Here is a 21,054-nt window from a genome sequence, read left to right on the forward strand (position 1 = left end):
CCTACTATAATCTAATACCTGTGTTTTCTGGAGCTTCGTAACCGATAACTTTGCATTCCCCATAGACCAATTGAAAAAACAATCATCACCTAACGAATTCATTGCTGCAATGCATCCATTCCTTGTGATGAAGCTTCTTCTGCTTGCAATGATGTTTGTTGCAAATGATACTTAAACAAAATCAACCTCCATGGATCTTTACAGCATTAGATGAAATCCTTACCATCAAACAATAACATAACATGATAAATTTACCTTTCTTCTTTGCTTACCTCTATCCAGATGAGATCGATTAAGCACTTTCTTTAACGAAACAGGTAAACCACAATAATTCAGGCTATTATTTTCTTATTATAAAAAATTGTAGAAACATACACCTGCACCTAGTTGTACAGTTGCAAGACCCTTAGCATACACTTGTAGGACCTTTGAAAAAGAGGTGCATCAGTAAGCAACAGTCCACTCAAAACTCAAACCTAAAGCAGAGTAGATGTATAATCCTACGGTGCATTAAGCCAGACTTCATTACCAAAAAACGCAGATGAAGCACAAAGATTAGTCACTGAAAGAAAGAAGCTAATAGAGTTCCTGCAAAATTGCAATTACCATAGCCATTATCAATAATATTGGAAGAAAACCCAAGAAAAAATCAACAATTACAATAAGAAAGAAGTCGTAAAAATGTGTATACAAAAAGCCATAATATTATGCATATTTGTGCACTGTGAATGGAGGAAGAATTCATATCAGATGATTAACAGTTGTGGATAACCATAACAGTTTCCCCTGTTCACTTTGATTTAATATCTTATAAAATCCCATCGTAACTAAAAAACCCCAAAATGAAAACCTTAGATGCCATACCGTGTTCATGAATTTGGGAGATTAAGGATACCTGATCGAAAATGATTAGAAGGATGTGAACATGGAAATTAACCTTTGAAAGATGTCCATCCTCTTTGACACATCTAAACCATAAACCCGATGCCCGCTTCTCTCTTTGTCTTGCATCCCCTTCTCTTTCTCTCTCTAATGTCACTTTGAACTTGAAGTATGAGGCGGCCGGATTGTAGCCTAAAAAGGTATGGCGGTGCGGGAATATGTGGAGGACGCGTGGTAATTGTGAATGGCTTCACCGCCCAAATGCCAAATAGCAGCGAATAGCAACAGCCCACGCTCAATTCAACTGCGCATTCAGTTGATCTATTAATAGATATTAATTAATATTAATTTTGCAGATAAAAATATATTAAAGCAAGTGTAATACCAAAAAATGATGAAACAATATAAGCCAGAAACAATATGATCACTTACTTGGTAATGTGACCTATCACTGGTGACTCAGATGCCCGAACATGTTGACCACCCAAAACTGCTTGTCGTTTTTCACGATAGGTTGCCAATGTGACCAGATAAAGTCCCGAGATGATCATGAATCCTCCTACAATGTTGTTTAAAAGACAAATAATCAACATAAGAATTAATTAGAAACCGGTTTTGCCAAAACACAACATAAAATCTATATGTAGTTTACAGAGAATGTTTTGACTTCAATTTGTGCCAATGGACAATAAAGTTACCTTGCTTTTAGATTCTACCAAATAACCCTTACCATTAGAATTGTGATGTTTGATTTCTTAAATAATTTAAGATCATTGTTTGGTGGTTAGATATCTGAAAAAACCTTGCTTACAGAAAAAGGAATCGACTGCTAAGTTATTAAGTCATTGTATTGAAAACAACTTAATGACTAACTGCTAAGTTACATAAAGTTACCTTTTAAACACAAACAACGGAGGAATAGATAAATAAGTTGAACCTGGTCATTTACAATATGTTGTAGTTTTATGATAAAGCTGGTACTAAAAAGTGATTTTCGGATGTAAATAAAAACACAACCCTATATAACTAAAGGTTCTTCCTTTTTCAAACTACGCGATCATCATCCCTACTCAACGAAAAACTTAAAACTAAGATATGTAACTTACATCTTTTAAAAAAAGTTAAACGGGGATCTAATATAATTAGTGTGTCATTCTGACCCATTTTACTTTTAACTAATTAAACATGAATCTCCTTTTGAATATTAAACAAGCATCTTAATCATTATATGAGCACATCAAGTTGTGTTGACTGCCTTTTCTATTTATTAATATAAATAGTCTAGTTTTTTAGTAAAACGATTTATGAGGCTTGGGACGACTTTCAACCCAGTTAATCTTATTCCCTCCAAAGCTTATTTTCAGTTTATCTATTTGACCTATTAGAGATAATACATAACCCAAAGAGACTCGTTCAAGAGAAAATGAGCCGAGATCGCCACCTAATAACTATACTTTCATTGTAGTGAGGGATAAAAGTGTACCATGTTGCAAGATGTTACCAGTGGCTGCATTGCCAAAGACACCAGCGAGGACTCCCACAGTATTAGACACGCCAAGCAGCATCCCCCTATTATTCAACATAAAAAAGGTCAACAAATTTAAACCATTTGTTGCTTGTATCAGTTATGGTAGAGGCAGTCTAGATGCTCAAAGGGCATCGAGGGGACATATCATGATGATTCTTACTTAAGCTATATTGTAAAAATGCATCAGAACTCTATAGATTAACATACCTAGTCATTTCTTTTCATTATCCAAAGTTGGTTGAAGATCAACTACCATCCAAGTACACGCTACTTTGCAAAGAAAATACAAAAAACATCTTGTGTTGTAAGTTTGTACCTAAAAGGCATAGAAGTGGTAGATGATAGTTCATAAATAAAACTTACCAAATAGAGAATGCTGGCCTTTTCTCTTGGCTTCTTTCATGTGTCGTGCCCGAGACTTGGAGTGAATATTGGTTGGCTTTCGAATGATAAAACCATCCTTGACCAACTTCCTATGTTTTGACCTGCAGTGATGAAGTAAAAAATGAAGATGAACGTTTATAGTATGTGATCAATACAACAAACTAAGCAAAACATTTCCTTGATACATGTGACAATAATCTGTTGTTTTGTTTCTTGCTCAATGAAAGCAGGGGCTTCTCTATGAATCAGCAAATAGTGGTCGGTTTATTTTAAAAAGAACAAAAAATGTTCAGATACAAATCCGAAGATAACAAAAAAAAGCATGTTCTGCAAATAGATATGTTGACATCAGTATCAATTGACTCGTGAATATTCAGTCAACTCAATATAATTAGTATGCTTAATATGGCGAAGAATAATGAAATGAGAAAAAAAGAATTTATTTATTTTTAAATAATAACTTATATGAGGTACAAACTACTGCTTGTAAGATATGAGACTGGTATCCTGACAAATCCGTTTTCAAGTGCTCTCTCCACCATGTAAAATAAGATTCTCTTACCTGTAAGTTGTAAAAACTAAGTTAGTCTTTACTTCATTGGCATGAGCAGTTGAATCTTAAATAATAGGTCAAGTCGGATGAAATTATGGCATATCGAAGTAAAAACATAAAAAACACTAAAAGCAAGAATACAATTGAAGGTTTATATAGTATGTTTTAAAAACTGAATGGTTCCAAATTCCAAAAATAACGGAATTAATTTTGTTAACCCCCACTAATCAAAACTGTTTCCATGTATCTTATAATCAATATATGATCATGCTGAGATCAAATCTCAGCCGTCTAAAATAGGAAAATCATTAAGAACGTGGTCAATCCGCATGTTGGAAAGAGAGGCCAGTTACCAAAAATATCGGACATAATTTAGTAACTCTCATAAAAATTCGAATTCAAATCCCAAAAAATATCGCAATTTTATTTTAAGTACCTCTCCAATTGAAAAATGAAAATGGACTGTTAAATTCAAACAACTTCCATAGGTATAACTTATTTCATAGGGGAAGGTTGACAATTAACTATTAACTTAATTGCATTAATTAATTAACTAAATTTTTGCATCCATAAAATATATTTAAAAAAATATTAGTTGAATCATACGCGTGGCCACTGTCCCATTATCGGTGGTGGGACCGCTGTTTGATGAGCACCAGGCAGATTCGATTGCATTTCTACCCCTACATTTTTAGCGGTAGCAGAGGCGTATGAACAACAGGATTCCTCGACTTGTCATTCTGCAAATTGGCTGCATAAAATGAAAATTATATTCTAATTCTATATCATAGATTAATAGATTAAAAGCGACAAAAAGCCAAGAGTTTAAATTACCATCTAAAGAACCATCATTCTCACTCTCAGCACTGTTAATGTTCCAATCTTATAATTAGATTTGCATGATTTAGAAAGATAATAATGTGGTATATTAAATTAAAGAGTAAAACTGTCATTTTCGTCCCTGAGGTTTGGGCAATTTTGCGACTTTTCATCCAAAGGTTTGGCCAAAACTGGCCAAACCTTAGGGATGAAAATGACATTTTATATATAAAAGCGACATATTCTGAATATGTATGATGCATGCACACCTTTGAGTAGTGTTACCGTCATTCCCTGAACTTGATGCTCCCTTCTGGCGGACTACCATAGGAGTGCCGGGAAGAGCATAAACTTCTGGCGGTGAATATAGAGTCGGGTATGGAACTGGAGCCCCGTATGGTGGCATCATAGGATGCTGAAATAAATTAAATAACCATACATCAGTATAACGAAATCTAACAAACAACTAACTACAGATGATGATGATAACCTAGGCTCTCCACATGTATGGATGAGGAGTAGGAGATGCAACCGATTGACGGAAAGAATGGTGAAGGAGCTCCGCCACCATAATACGCCTAACACGAAACACATAAACCTCTATAAGAATCAATCTCAATGCTCATAACCAAAGAATTATAAGCATAATCATTATATTATATTATATTATATTATATTATATTATATTATATTATATTATATTATATTATGAAATCGAGGTTATGATCACTCACCTGCATTGAGGCTGACAAATCAACATAGGAGGACAGATGTGTTTCATGAAGATTATGTAGAGGTTGTAATGATTTTGTGTGACACGATTAAAAATTTGTAATAAAAAGAAATGGTAATGCCACCTGACTTAAAGTAGGATTAGAATGCTTAGTAGTTGAATTTCCTTCACCAGCTCCCATGAAATCTACATGTCAAAAGAGCAATTAACATACAAATGAACTGATCTCATAAAACTTAACCACAACACATTCATCTAATAAAATCGTTGAAACCGCTCTAATTACCAGATCCAGATCATAATAATTGTTCACAAAAATAGATAAAACTTAACCACGACACTATTCATCTCATAAAAATGTTGAAAACGCTATAATTACAATATCCAGATCAAATAACCGTTCACAAAAACATATTAAACTTAAGCACAACACGATTTATTTCGAGAAATCATAAAAAAGGCTATAAATACCAGATCCAGATCAAAATAACCGTTCGCATAAACAGACCAAGCTTAACCACAACACAATACATCTCAAAAAGTCGTTAAAAACGCTATTATTATCAGATCTAGATCATAATAGTCATTCATAAAAACAGATCAAACAATTTGTGTTTTTCAAGCCATTTTTCAAACAATTTAACCAGTTACATACAATGTAGATACAGAAAACAGCCATGAGAAAGCAATACCTGATTAATTAGGAATAACCTTTAGTCAAATCAGCTGTTAATGACAATCAAGCAAGCTCAAGCACCTTGAAAATTAAAAAAAAAACATAAAACATATTAGCAACTGTACATGTTCAAAAAAATACTTTAAAAAAAAGTAAACATTATTAAATAAAAGAAACCAGCCACATGAACATTAAAAACTTTAAGAAGGACTTTTTAAATCATCATAAAAAAACAAAAAACTTGAAAGCCCTGAAAGCAAACAGAAAGATGATATAATTATATGAACCCTTGGAGTGTGACTGATGATGAAATACGAATTCATGAAGTCTTTAATGTTAAATAAATGCAAACACTGTCATGATGTTCAATCATCAACTTATATATAAAAAAACATTTTTATTCCAAATTAAAATAAACCCCACCAGCACATAATAACGCAAGATTGCAGCAAATACCTACAATATTGTTCAAAACCGATTCGTGCAGTGATAAATAATCAAAAAGATGATATTTTTAATCACAAATTGTTTGATCTGAGTTGAAAATTGAAGAATAAGATCATTATAGAGGTTACAATAGTGAATCAGATGAAGTACGTACCCATGGAGAACAGTTGAAGCTCCGATTTGATGATCGATTTGTTGAAAGAGGAAACAGAGTGCGATCTGGGTCACGAATGCTCAGTTTCTTGATCTGATTGATACAAAAAGAAGATGAATACCTTGATTCCATGGACTGCGGCTAGGTTTTCTCCAAACAGAATGCGAATGAGGGATTATCTAATGAAGAGGAACAATGGAAAAAAAACCCTAATCCACAAAGAGTATGAGAGAAGACGTCTTGCTTTATATATGGAAGGAACAACAATGACCCGAATCACCCATTCGGATCCCGCGTCGGGTTGCACATAGGGAAATGAAGGGATTTAGAACGGGAAAATGAGATTTAGAAGGCCTAGATGGGGGACATGTGTCCCCTAATTAAGGCTTTTATTAGGTTGTATAGATATATATTTTATTATTTAAAGTCATGCCCTGTTTAAGTGTTTTAACTCCCGATCACCGCTACCCTTTCCGATTGATCTGAGCCCCATAACGCATGTCAAGGCTCTGCCTGACTAAGTTCGTTTAGGGTTCTATCTCGTGACATAGGGACAAGGTTGAATAAGGGGTACTATACTTATCACGAGTGCATTATATATTTTTTAATAACTCAGAAGTTATACCCAAAAGTTATACCAGGAGACTTTCTAGTTGAACCCTAAAGTTATAAAGTGGGTCCATTCTCTTTTCTCACCGTTTTATTTCCTTTTTGTGATTTACCCAAAACTATTATTTATTATTCTATTTTGTAAACAACTCTCATCAAAAGTCATATCTATTATTTTATTTACCCAATAGGAAACCCTAGTTGAGACCCTCAATTAATCCAGCACAAACCCTAAAATTTTCAGAACAATCAGAAATAGGATCAGGGCCCCTAAAACTCAGGGGGGGGGGGGTATTCCCTACTTGACGATTATCTTCGAAATACATTGTCAAACTTGAAATTCGTTCGAACGTCGACTCAGCAGGGCTACCTAGGTGACAAGCCTACTCTAGGCTAGGGGGACTTGCCCCGCGACACGCGGCAAGTACCGGAGATTCTTTCGCGACACGCAGGCGGGTCCAAATTGGAGTATAAATGCAGGGGCTTGGGGCTTGAACAGTTCGCTTGTTTCGACGTTAAAATTCGATTCAGGCACTGAGATATCGTCCAAATACCACAGAAACACACACGATCACGAAACGCTGCTACGATACAGGGTATTAACTCGATCGCTATTACGATTCAATGTCCGATCGATTGGAACTATCCAATGAATGTTTAAGTGCTACTCAAATTGGGTTTATACTTTGTCATTCGTCGTGATTCCGACAGGATGTTTGAGTGTCGCCTGAACTCGGGCTATACTCTGTCATTCGTTGCGAATCCGCTGGATGTTTAAGTATCGCACTTGGTCATTCGTTGTGAGGGTTTAATCTCGTGAGTTATCGTAAAGGTTGTATTAGTTATTTACCTAGTTTCGTGTGCATTATTGCTTAAATTAGGTTATCAGGCTTATCCGTAGGCTAAACTCTACCCCATACACTTACAATCAAAGTTAATGCTAATTCTCAGAAGAATTTGAATCAGGAAGCTTGTTAAATCAATACTGCATGCTTATAAAGTGAGTCATTCTCTTTTTATCAAATTTGCTTTCAAAATCATGTTTAGTTTAAAAGTTATAATTACAGGGATTAAGTTTATGTAATCTTCAATTACTGCCGGTATGTGGGGTTTTGTATACATTACTTATTTCCCGTCACCATTGGACAACGAGTTAGCCAATGGGTGATCTGACCATAGTCACAGAAACGAGTCGAGTGACAAATACCGATTTGGGGTAATTGGTTGATAGAAACACTGTAATCTCCCTTATTACTGTAAATTATAACAAAGTGTCTTTTTATCAAAATGAATGATTCACTCAGTATTTCCCGCTGACAAAACCTTTTTAAAACGCGTTTCAGGCAATTAAAGTAGATTGGAGTAAGAGTTGGATGCGGCACTGAAAGGCATAAAGAAGTGGCTTATTTTATTAATTAAATCAAATTAAGAAATATTGTTTTATGTAAATTGGGTTATCCCTTATTAAAGCTACCTTTGTAAAACATGGATTTATCCCATCTATTTAATAAATAAAATCCGGTGTTTTCTAAACTCTGATATTTTTCCTAACTCATGGTCCTGATGAAATTTCCGCTGCAATATTTTTCAAAATAATCACCGATACCGCTTGGCTGCTCGCGGCTCCCGATTCCGTCCAAGGTGGGTCGGGGGTTGTGACACCAGGAACCCCCTGTCAGGCACTATATATAGAGAGTTCGAGCATTCAGTCCAAATCGATCTCTCTCTCTCAATTCTGAATAGTAATAATAATTCCCGGGTATTATACCCACTAAAATAGCGAAGCTCTGCCTCGATGTAAGTATCATAACCCCCGGTTACGTATTAGATACGCTGCCCGATCGATCTAGTGCTCCGTAACGTATGTCAAGGCTCTGCCTGACTCAGTCGTTGGAGTTCTGTCTCGGGGAGGGTATAACTAATGTAAGTTGGGTTACTATACTAACGCGTGTGCATTGTTTAATTAATAGATAATAACTAGGAAGTTACAAGGAAATACCTAAATGAGCAATATGAGTAATTCCTCTTTTCACAAACAGTTTTTATAAAACCTCAAATGTTTTAAATTATATTTCACAGTGATTAAGTATTTGTAATTCTACAATTATCGTCGGTATGTTGGGGTGTTGTATACAAAATTTGTTACTACACTGTGAGTAGTAACATTACCACCAGTCAGGATTGACAGTACCGTGGGTGGTAATTAAATTAGATGTAAACAAATGTAATTGCTGGATTGCCCTCAATGCTGTAAAATGACAAAACTTTTCTGATTAAACTGGGATTCACTCGCTAGTATTTCCTGCTGATAAAATATTTTTAAACGCGTTTCAGGTAACAAAATGTGAAAGTCAATTAGAAGCCATCTGGAGAGCACTGAAGGCTTGGAAAAGTGGCTATAAAAGTTACCTAAACAAAGAAGAAGTTTTATTTCAATAAATTAGGGTTTATCCCTGCTGTGCTGAAAATGGGTTAATGAAAACAACTAAAATTACCCTAATTCTAGACTCTCTAAGCTTTAAATTTATAAAACTAAGACTCTCTAAACCCTCTAACTCATCCGCAAATTCCCTCTCCCAAAGCAGCTCATCTTCACTTTCCTCATCCTCTTCATCTGACAAATCCCATATTGGTTCGGTGGGATAAAAATCATCAGAGACATCCAAGTCAATAGGATCACCTGCCATTAAGAGAGTAGAAAGAGCAGAACAAGGTAGAGAGAAAAAAAAACTAACAAAAAAAATAACACAACTATACAAGTAGCACGGATTTTTCAGTTAGGTCTAATCAAAGCTAATAAACGCAATCGCCAAGAGTCCCCGGCAACGGCGACAAAAACTTGCTGTGCTGAAAATGGGTTAATTAAAACAACTAAAATTACCCTAATTCTAGACTCTCTAAGCTTTAAATTTATAAAACTAAGACTCTCTAAACCCTAAACCACACGACCGACAAGTGTACCGATCGGTGTAGTAAAGCCTAAGGAAGTCCGAGTATCGAACCCAAGAGACTCTACTGATTACGCTACGACTCTATCTAGACCTGGACTGACACGACTTAACTAATTGTTTATTGAGTGGGGGGGGGTTCTAAATATCCTAAAATTTTAATTAAATATTAACTAGATTAACTAAACGAACGAGACACGAACTCACACGAAGGCTGACTCAAGGATGATGAAGGAACTACCTAGACAGGAATCCTGATTGCTTTTAGTTATGATTATAATTGGAAGTTGTCTGCTATGGAACCGGGATCTTAAAATTCTCACCCCTCGGGAAATCTAAGGACCCCTAACCCTTCTCAAGAGCACGCTAAGATTCCCTAAAGGTTGTTAAATTACCGGTTGTTAGACTCCTTTACAAGACATCTAATGGGTTTATAAAAGTATCCTACAAGGCTCACTCCCTTACGAGACCTAAACCTAGGATAGGCTTGTTTTCTCAGCTAGACTTGCTAGATATCAGCCAAAATGTTAACTTCCTAAGAAGGACCCACCTTGCGGTTTAATCACTTAGACCTAGCAATAATCTCGCACCTTACAGCTATTGATGATTAGTAGAGCACTTGATTTTATAAAAATACCAATTATTACTTCTAAGGTTAGTTACGTAATTTCACCTTAAAGAGTTAAAGATTTATTATGTGATATAGACACTCACCAAAACCTAAAACCCTAGCATGACTCTATTATGTGATAAAGACCGTCACCAAGATTCATGCGAAGCAGTAATCAATATTTAAATAACATCAAGCACGCAAACACACCTAACCGATAGAACAAGCCGTTTACAATTTATAAACAATCCATAACATTCAAAAATCTAATATATAATCAAAACATCTAGCAATCATTCAACCATATCTAGGTAGTTAAAGAAAATTAGCCAAAAACCATAGTCACTAAAAAGAAATAAGTCTCAAATAAATAACAAATCATAGTATCAAGTTAAAAATAACACAAAGTCTTTAAAATCGAATACTAATAAATTGCAAACCCGGACTTAAATCTTGATCGCGGCTTTGAATCTTGATCCCTTCTTCTTTTTCCTCTTGATCGAACCCCTGTGCGTCTGATTTTCTTTTTCTCCTTCCTGTCGTATATGTCCCAATGTTGTTGTCCTTTTTCGGTTTGATGTGTTTTTTTATTAAATTCTGCCGTCCAAAAACCCCTCTTCTTAGCCGCCAACCATAAACACACTTCTCTATGCCTTCTGTTCGATGTCTTTTGTATATCATCTAATTTTTCAATTGGCCCAATATAGATAAAGATGCACATGGCCTAACACCACAAAACTTGCACAAATCAGTGGCTTTTAAGCCTTTCACGGCCCACCTCTAGTTCCTCCATAATGTACGAATACTATTGGCCTTTTAACTAGTTGGACATTAATGCTCTTTATGCAGCCCCATTTAAAAAAAAACAGATATAGTGTCCTCGGCCCACTCACAGAAAATAGCGCCAATTTTACTTCGATCTCCGGCATTCTATTCTGCCCAACTGCCTGGTCATTTCCATATTACTCGTTTTTCCTTCATTTGCACCAGGACCTGCCAAAACACAAAATAATATAATAAAATACTAAAAACTAAAAAGAATAAATAAAAACTAAACTAAAACTATACAATTTACACGGGACAAATATGTATATTTTACCACTTATCAAATATCCCCACACTTAACCTTTTTTCGTCCCCGAAAAAGAATTATGCAAAACAGAATCATAGACGAAATAGTCGTTTGGGACAAAAGCTTAATTTACTTATTAAATCGAAACTTGTGTTAGCCGCGATTGCAAGTATATTTGTCCTCTTAAACTCAAACCAGGTTCCAAGCCCTTATCATGCATTTTTAGTTCAAGTGCGGTCAATCTACCTAGGGTCTCACACTAAGAATCGCAGGCCCATCTAATCCCACCTCAAACTTATAGGACAAAGAGAACGATCACTGGACCAATTCCCAACCGTCTTATATCAAAACCAAGAAAGTTTACAATCAGATTTTTTTTTCATTTTTTTTTGTTTTTTTTTTCTCGTGAGTCTAGACGGTGCTTTCCCAAAACAAGAGGCAATCCGGCTGTAGTGTCGCTATCCCCAACCACAGACTACTTAGCTTCGGTACTTTTTTTTTTTGCTTTGCACGGTCAATTTCACACACCCTAGCGGTAATCCGGCTGTAGAGTCACTATCCCCAACCCAGACTACATAGGAATAGCTACTTTCATTTAGTTTCTAGCTCACTTTTTATTCTATTCTTTTATTTTTTCATAATCACAAACTCTAACGGCTCTAACTTATAACGGTGCCCCTTATGTTATTATTGGCGGTTTCAGTTTCCCCACTTTCCCTAAATGAGAACCCATTATTAGACCGACATTAGGTATATTAAGATCAAAGGAACCTAGAACCGACTCAGGCCTACCCGCACATCCCAAACTAGACACAAGCTCAATTATTTAATCTCATATTATTATTATTTGCACCCGAACAAAAATCCAACTTTTCTATCATTTTCCGTTTTTATTTTGCAAACTTCTTATTTCAAAAGACACATTTTTTTTTAGTTTATTTTTTTTGTATTTTTCAAATTTTTTATTATTATTTTTTTTTTGTATTTTTTTCATATTTTGACTCAAGACACACTAATTAGACACTAAACGATAGTTTCCCATCCCCACACTTAAACTTTACATTGCCCTCAATGTAAGATGGAAACCGACTCAAAAAACTAAAAATAAATAAGAAATAAAAGACATTAGGGCATAAATGGAAAGGACTTAGCTGGTTAAATTCTCGCGTATGCTCCAAAACTCTCGTCCAATCCAGCTCGATCGTATAGCATTTCGTTCGCGATCGGCTTTTGACTCAACTGGTATACTCGATAAATGCTTGAAATTTGATAAGCAGCTCCAAAATCACCCGAATGGAGATTGAGTACGGGTGGTACGATTCAAACATGCATAATAAAAAACAAACAAAAACCAAAGTAATACCGACTCTAAAAAAACGACTCAAAAACTACTAACAAAGACTCAATATACAAAAAGTACGCCTCTATACAAACTCTACAAAACCTCCCCACACTTGAACTTAATCAGGAGGTTTTTCCTTGATTTGAACCCGGTCTAACCATTTAATTCCATCCGTTTCTCATAAACATTTAAAAATTTAATGGTGGAATTATAAAATAATTTTAAATACTTAACTGGTTTGAAATACCAAAATTTGAACTTACCTGGCAGGAGCCACTGAAACACTATCCCAGGTGTTCTTCTCATTGCCTTCTCCCGTGATTTTAAACTTTTTCTTGCATTCGCTATTAGTACCACGGGCCAGCTGTGGTGTTCTTCCTCTTCCACCACCAGTTCTTCTTCTTTACTATCCGTCATTGGGTTTCTTGCAAGTAAAGCTTCTAAATATGCAAGGTCCCCCTCCGGATCAAATGTACCTACTTCTTCATCTACAGGCAAACCCTCTAACTCATCCGCAAATTCCCTCTCCCAAAGCAGCTCATCTTCACTTTCCTCATCCTCTTCATCTGACAAATCCCATATTGGTTCGGTGGGATAAAAATCATCAGAGACATCCAGATCAATAGGATCACCTGCCATTAAGAGAGTAGAAAGAGCAGAACAAGGTAGAGAGAAAAAAAAAACTAACAAAAAATATTACACAACTATACAAGTAGCACGGATTTTTCAGTTAGGTCTAATCAAAGCTAATAAACGCAATCGCCAAGAGTCCCCGGCAACGGCGCCAAAAACTTGCTGTGCTGAAAATGGGTTAATTAAAACAACTAAAATTACCCTAATTCTAGACTCTCTAAGCTTTAAATTTATAAAATTAAGACTCTCTAAACCCTAAACCACACGACCGGCAAGTGTACCGATCGGTGTAGTAAAGCCTAAGGAAGTCCGAGTATCGAACCCAAGAGACTCTACTGATTACGCTACGACTCTATCTAGACCTGGACTGACACGACTTAACTAATTGTTTATTGAGTGGGGGGGGGGTTCTAAATATCCTAAAATTTTAATTAAATATTAACTAGATTAACTAAACGAACGAGACACGAACTCACACGAAGGCTGAACTCAAGGATGATGAAGGAACTACCTAGACAGGAATCCTGATTGCTTTTAGTTATGATTATAATTGGAAGTTGTCTGCTATGGAACCGGGATCTTAAAATTCTCACCCCTCGGGAAATCTAAGGACCCCTAACCCTTCTCAAGAGCACGCTAAGATTCCCTAAAGGTTGTTAAATTACCGGTTGTTAGACTCCTTTACAAGACATCTAATGGGTTTATAAAAGTATCCTACAAGGCTCACTCCCTTACGAGACCTAAACCTAGGATAGGCTTGTTTTCTCAGCTAGACTTGCTAGATATCAGCCAAAAGGTTAACTTCCTATGAAGGACCCACCTTGCGGTTTAATCACTTAGACCTAGCAATAATCTCGCACCTTACAGCTATTGATGATTAGTAGAGCACTTGATTTTATAAAAATACCAATTATTACTTCTAAGGTTAGTTACGTAATTTCACCTTAAAGATTTAAAGATTTATTATGTGATATAAACACTCACCAAAACCTAAAACCCTAGCATGACTCTATTATGTGATAAAGACCGTCACCAAGATTCATGCGAAGCAGTAATCAATATTTAAATAACATCAAGCACGCAAACACACCTAACCGATAGAACAAGCCGTTTACAATTTATAAACAATCCATAGCATTCAAAAATCTAATATATAATCAAAACATCTAGCAATCATTCAACCATATCTAGGTAGTTAAAGAAAATTAGCCAAAAACCATAGTCACTAAAAAGAAATAAGTCTCAAATAAATAAGAAATCATAGTATCAAGTTAAAAATAACACAAAGTCTTTAAAATCGAATACTAATAAATTGCAAACCCAGACTTAAATCTTGATCGCGGCTTTGAATCTTGATCCGTTCTTCTTTTTCCTCTTGATCGAACCCCTGTGCGTCTGATTTTCTTTTTCTCCTTCCTGTCGTATATGTCCCAATGTTGTTGTCCTTTTTCGGTTTGATGTGTTTTTTTATTAAATTTTGTCGTCCAAAAACCCCTCTTCTTAGCCGCCAACCATAAACACACTTCTCTATGCCTTCTGTTCGATGTCTTTTGTATATCATCTAATTTTTCAATTGGACCAATATAGATAAAGATGCACATGGCCCAACACCACAAAACTTGCACAAATCAGTGGCTTTTAAGCCTTTCACGGCCCACCTCTAGTTCCTCCATAATCTACGAATACTATTGGCCTTTTAACTAGTTGGACATTAATGCTCTTTATGCAGCCCCATTTAAAAAAACAGATATAGTGGCCTCGGCCCACTCATAGAAAATAGCGCCAATTTTACTTCGATCTCTGGCATTCTACTCTGCCCAACTGGCTGGTCATTTCCATATTACTCGTTTTTCCTTCATTTGCACCAGGACCTGCCAAAACACAAAATAATATAATAAAATACTAAAAACTAAAAAGAATAAATAAAAACTAAACTAAAACTATACAATTTACACGGGACAAATATGTATATTTTACCACATATCAATCCCTATAAACATGTTTGTAATGGAAACTTGGGAATTTCCCATGTATTTATTATTATAAAAACGTGGTGTTTTACTCTGATAAATCATTTCCTAACTACGGTCCTAATGTAAATTCCGCTGCCAAATTAATAAACACCGATACCACTGATACTGGTTCGCGGCCGCCCGCTCGCAAAGTTAGGGGTCGGGGTGTTCAAAACTATCCGTATCCGAAATATCCGATATCCGAATCCAAAATATCCGAAAAATCGGATATCTAAAATTTCGGATATCTGAAATTCGGATATCCGAATTTTTCGGATTCGGATAGTGATTTTCAAAATTTTCGGATATTTCGGATATCCGAAATATCCGAAAATTTAATTTTCATTTTTTTTCGGATATCTGAATATCCGAAAATATCCGACGTATCCGAAAATATCCGAAAAATATCCGAAACTTTATATTCGGATATCCAAAACTATCCAAAATATCCGTTTCTGAATATGAAAAAAATAATTAAAAATTTGATCTTCGGATATCCGATTCACTATCCGAATCCGTATCTGAAATTTCGGATATCCGAATTTTGGATACGGATTCGAATAGTGAAATCTAGTATCCGAAAATTTTGGATATCCGAAATTCGGATATCCGAATTTTCGGATATCCGGTTTTGAACACCCCTAGTTAGGGGTCAGGGATTGCGACAATCGCTACCGAAGACCCAAGCCCGAATTTAATCGACACCCGATATATTTCCCATGGTCCGATAATTACGAGTTGTCGGCTGATCAAGCAGAAATAGTGTTTCCATGTTGGGATGAACAAAAAATGTATCCAACACTCCATAAATTCCAAGATTATCTATATGCTCTGAGTGGGGCTCGTAACCAACAAGATCTCCACGATTACCTTCTACAATTTCAATTATATGTTCACCACTCTTTCTAAATCCCATTGCTGTTACATAATCGTCTGTGTTATAACGAAAAGTGGAAACCTTTGTAAATGATTTTGTAACACCACCCTCCATCATCCATACATCGTACGCCATTCTATCCTCCTCACGAACATTGTCAAGCACCAGAAGAGACTCCTTTTGTTTAAACATGGAGAGCCAATGTTCAGACGGGGCGTGTGCTAAACTATTTGGAAGGTTTACTTCTCCAAATATTTCACTTGTGATATCAAATGAAATAATCAGATTACGAGACCCACCATTCATCGTATTCCTCTTAGTAGTAAACCAATATATAACCCCATCTACAACTACCGAACAACAATCATCTGCCGGATCAAATTAAAAGCTGACCAATTTACGAGGGAGATTGCCACTTAGACGTCTCCAAGCCCCTGTGCTTAATGTAAAAATCTCAACTTGCCAAGGGATGCAACTTGCACTTTCCATATCCCCCAACTAACAATATGTGTGATCTTCACAATCTTAGCGTCATTAGTCTCACGACAAACCCCAAATCCTAAAACGGTTTCATATGTTTCCCAATCTGTCACGTCAGGCACAACAACCTCAACTGTTTTTCTAATAGATGGGTTCCAAAGAAGAGACTTGTCGGTTCCCGAGATGAGGTCAGCTCGATAGAAACAAAACAAGCCGTAAGAGCAGCCCAATATATTATAGTATTCGTGTATTTGAACCAATAGGGGAGGAGTCAGGAAAACTCTGTTTCTGGGGAAATTATCATCGTCAAGAATTGAAATCTTACGTTGTAATCCGTCAGATCATCGTACCTTACATATAAATGTTGCATTTTTGTGCGTTGGAGGCTATACTCAACAACAAAATCAGAGCTATCGATCAAAGACTTCCATGTCTTTGAGACGGATCGGCATTGAATCAAGGATTTAACGGGAAGCCTTTTCATGATTTCCACTTGGAGTTCATACAATATGTTGTGTGACATTTTGATTTTGATTATGTTTCAACTTTCAACCAAAGAGGCCGATCTAGCTCTTCAAATCCTGAAATCCCTAACGATTAGATATCATTTCTAAAGATCTAAGCATAAATCGACACACATTAGGGCCTCTTTTCATTATAACTAACTGCTAATAATATCCAATAATGAAGTTAAGAATCACCCCCAGTTTTTGCTAATTTAGTTTGCGAAAAATCGGTTTGATCACCTTAGTTTTCTTTTAAAAAAAAAATAGAAACAAATTATATAAAAAAAGTGCTTTGCCTAATCAATTCAGTTACTAACATTCCATTTTTTGTGGGGAAACAAAAAAGATTAAGAGCTTCAATCAGATCACTGATTAAAATCTGTTAAAATTGGTATTACAAAGACTTTTAACAACAATAAAAAAAAACTACTCGGATGTTTATTATACTAACAAGTCCTCACAACCTTTACAGAACTCACAAGATCAGATCATCAACGAGACGATCTGACAATCATAGGAACAAGATCTAACAGATTATTATATTATATAATACCTTAAAAACAATCAAATCTTGAAAACTATCTATGTCAGCCGTAGGGGTGTTCAAAACCGGATATCCGAAATTTTCGGATACCAGATTTCACTATCCGAATCCGTATCCGACATTCAGATAGTGAATCGGATATCCGAAAATCCAACTTTTTGTTTAATTTTTATTTTTTTATTATTTTTTTCATATTCGGAAACGGATATTTTAGATAGTTTCGAATATCCGAATATAAGTTTTCGGATATTTCGGATATTTTCGGATATTTTTCGGATACTTTGGATATTTTCGGATATTCGGATATCCGAAAAAAATGAAAATTAAATTTTCAGATATTTCGGATATCCGAAATTTTGAAAATCACTATCCGAATCCGAAATCCGAAAAATTCGAATTTCGGATATCCGATTTTTCGGATATTTCGGATTTGGATATCGGATATTTCGGATCGGATTTTCGGATACGGGTAGTTTTGAACACCCCTATTGTCAGGTGCTGCACTAATTGAACTTAAGATTTAAAAAAAATAGCATTTATTAGGCATAAAGATCTACTGATGTTATCTTGTCTTGAATATATAAAAATGTAACTTCATTCAATAATCAAACAACATCGAAAGTGTCACACCCCAACCGATGGCGGAATCATCGGGGCGCGGCACTGAGCGAAACAGATTGTTCAGAAGTTTCCATAACAACTATTTATATAATCCAGTTAAAGATACGTCGCATACCGTATCCCGAATAAACAAACATGTCATTACAGATAATCATCCAAACAAGAAATTCCGTTCCGACAACTCAGATTCAAATATTGTTACAGCAATTGTTTATCTGCTTCTAGACCCCTATTCTGTCGACTTTCTGGCTGTAATGCCAGAGGACAAGATCTACAGACAACTATGCCCCAGACGCTTGTTCTCGGCAGACAACTATTTGTTGGGGGCTTTTAGAAACGTATTCTAGCCTCGCTTTCCTAGCAAATAAGCATCCTAATTACCTGTCACATACGTTAAAATAAAGTCAATACATAAAATGTAAAGGTGAGCATACAAGTTTGATAGTAGCATATAGAGTTCGAATAGTTTACGCATAACCAGCACGTACACAGAGGAAAACGAAGCATGTTAATTATCGATATGGACCTATCGATACCAATGACTGCGGGTTAACCGTCCGAGACGGTTCGCAATGCATGATTACCACCGTAATCCATGCAAGTAATTGTCCTTAACAATCCCCGTGTGAACGGGTGCTGAGTCCAAACTATAGTACTACGTCGTTAAGGCAGGTAGACAGCATTCCACGTGTAAACACAATCAACAAGCATTCATTAAGTCGCGTAATACATGCATATTGGTTAGCGTTCAAATAGTTTGAGTAGTGTGATCGTTTATGTTTTGATATAAGCAACGTATGTAACACCCAAAAGTGCTAAAAGCAAAAAGGGATCGAGTATACTCACAGTGATTGATTATGGATTGAAGGGAACTCTGAGAGTAGGGTTAGCCTGAATAGTTCGATAGCACAACAATGAGTAACGTGGAAAATAAGACAAGTGTGAATGGATCGAATATGCTGGTCGATCGAACGGCAGGTTCGATCGAACGGCCTGTTCGATCGGCTGGTATATCCGATTGGACAGTCCTGTGCGATCGGCCGGTAGGCTCGATCGGCTGGGCCATTCAAGTGGATTGTTTCTTCCTCTGGTGTGTTTGTGTTTGAGGATTTGAACTTTTGAAGTTTTCGTTGTAGTATATGAGAACACAAAAATGTCCTTACCTTTCAGGTCGATCGATCGAACGGTCCGTTCGATCAGCCCGCTTAATCGATCGGCTGGGAACCTTAGAGTGATGCTCAACAGGATGTCGCTCGATCGAACGGACTGTTCGATCGGCTGGCATTCCATACTACGAACGAGTTGTAAAAACGATTAAGTGTTGAAGCATAGTATCTCATGATCCGAAGAGTAATGTTTACCAATCGAGTAACGTATTCGATCGAACACCACTTCGTCAATAGCATAGTTCATAAAATTCGAAAAGCGTGGAACCATGTGCTAGCCGATCGGCTGGCCCGGTCGATCGGCTGGCATGTCCGATCGGCTGGGCTGTTCGAACAGCCTAGCCGTTCGGCCAGCAAGTCTGACCTGGTCGGCCTTTCGTCTAACTCTTGGCTGTTTAATTACTTGTCGTCATATCGAGGTAGTTTTGATAACGAGTTGAACTATGATATCCTCCGTTCCTACTCGTTTCTTCGATTCGGACAGGAATCACCCAAGTCCGGCCGGTGAACGGTTCGGAACGTCGGTTTAGAGTTTAACCCATCGTCGGTGAACCTAGTATATAGAATCCGAATCTTGAACCTCTTAACTGTTAGAATGATTAGTTAGCCGGTTCAAGCTCCGTTTCTACCGGTTTTAAGGTTTTGAGTGTAAAAGGTTGAAGAAAGTTGGAAATCATTCATAAAATGTTAAGATTTGTACAAATCTTAGTTTGTTTGTGTGGAAACCGGTCAGATCTAAGCTATTCATGGTTGAATGAGGCCAAAGTTTGGTGTTCCTCAAGAACACCATGGTGACATCACTCAAGAACACTTAGATCTTGGTGATTTCACGGTTGGAAATCGAGTTTTGAAAGATAGAAAGGTGTAGAATCATGTAGTGATAAAAAACGTACAAGAATTAGAGTGAAAACTTACCGGAGTTGAGAGAAATATGAGAAAAGGTGAAGAAGAAGGCTGGTTCAGTCAGAGCTTTCCAAAAATGGAAAGTGTGACAATGACAACCCTATTTATAGGCTCCAAAAGAGGAAAGTGGCAGCCGATCGGCCAGGAGCTCCAATCGAATGGGCTGCTCGATCGGCTAGGAAAATGTTAGCCGATCGGCTGGCCTGTTCGATCAGGATGCCTCCTGTTCGATCCGCGACCCACCTTGAGTATTTCGCGACGATTTTCGATGTTTCGATTTCGATGGACGATGATACGAATACGATAGGGTTCCTGGTCAAATTACTTTCAGTCCCAGCTACTATATCTAACATACAATCTTATATAAGTCACGTTTCGATGTCGGTTTCGATTGAGTTCGATTGCTTTTCAAGTTTCGATTCGATTTTTGATTGATTCGCTTGAATACCACACCAAACATATAAGTAAACACGCACAAGTAACACATAAGGCACACACACACGTATAATAACACCAGGGTTCGCATAATTCGAGTCTCGAGTTCGATTGATGAAT

General features: G+C 36.5%; 2 protein-coding genes and 1 long non-coding RNA gene across 4 annotated transcripts; all 3 read right to left on the reverse strand.

Annotated features, from left to right (window-relative positions):
- Positions 1–763: 763 nt before the first annotated feature.
- LOC118488073 (sodium-dependent phosphate transport protein 1, chloroplastic-like) lies at positions 764–2,660 on the reverse strand. The gene is made up of 4 exons (XM_035985187.1): positions 2,618–2,660; positions 2,366–2,451; positions 1,315–1,441; positions 764–1,186 (listed from the first exon to the last, which is right to left on the reverse strand). The coding sequence occupies exons 1-4, from the start codon at positions 2,623–2,625 to the stop codon at positions 1,183–1,185; spliced, it is 225 nt and encodes a 74-aa protein (XP_035841080.1). The 5' UTR covers positions 2,626–2,660; the 3' UTR covers positions 764–1,182.
- Positions 2,661–3,257: 597 nt separating this feature from the next.
- LOC118488074 (G-box-binding factor 1-like) lies at positions 3,258–4,577 on the reverse strand. The gene is made up of 4 exons (XM_035985188.1): positions 4,436–4,577; positions 4,182–4,213; positions 3,954–4,098; positions 3,258–3,356 (listed from the first exon to the last, which is right to left on the reverse strand). The coding sequence occupies exons 1-3, from the start codon at positions 4,573–4,575 to the stop codon at positions 4,031–4,033; spliced, it is 240 nt and encodes a 79-aa protein (XP_035841081.1). The 5' UTR covers positions 4,576–4,577; the 3' UTR covers positions 3,258–3,356; positions 3,954–4,030.
- Positions 4,578–4,854: 277 nt separating this feature from the next.
- LOC110918174 lies at positions 4,855–6,357 on the reverse strand. 2 transcript variants are annotated; one of them, XR_004883617.1, is made up of 4 exons: positions 6,298–6,357; positions 6,177–6,241; positions 5,592–5,656; positions 4,855–5,085 (listed from the first exon to the last, which is right to left on the reverse strand). It is a non-coding gene; the product is annotated as an uncharacterized LOC110918174 (long non-coding RNA). The 2 variants fall into 2 exon arrangements; XR_004883616.1 differs by having other exon boundaries at positions 6,177–6,350.
- Between the last annotated feature and the right edge of the window lie 14,697 nt (positions 6,358–21,054).

This window comes from Helianthus annuus, chromosome 16 (assembly GCF_002127325.2).
Source record: "Helianthus annuus cultivar XRQ/B chromosome 16, HanXRQr2.0-SUNRISE, whole genome shotgun sequence".
Lineage (NCBI taxonomy): Eukaryota > Viridiplantae > Streptophyta > Magnoliopsida > Asterales > Asteraceae > Helianthus > Helianthus annuus.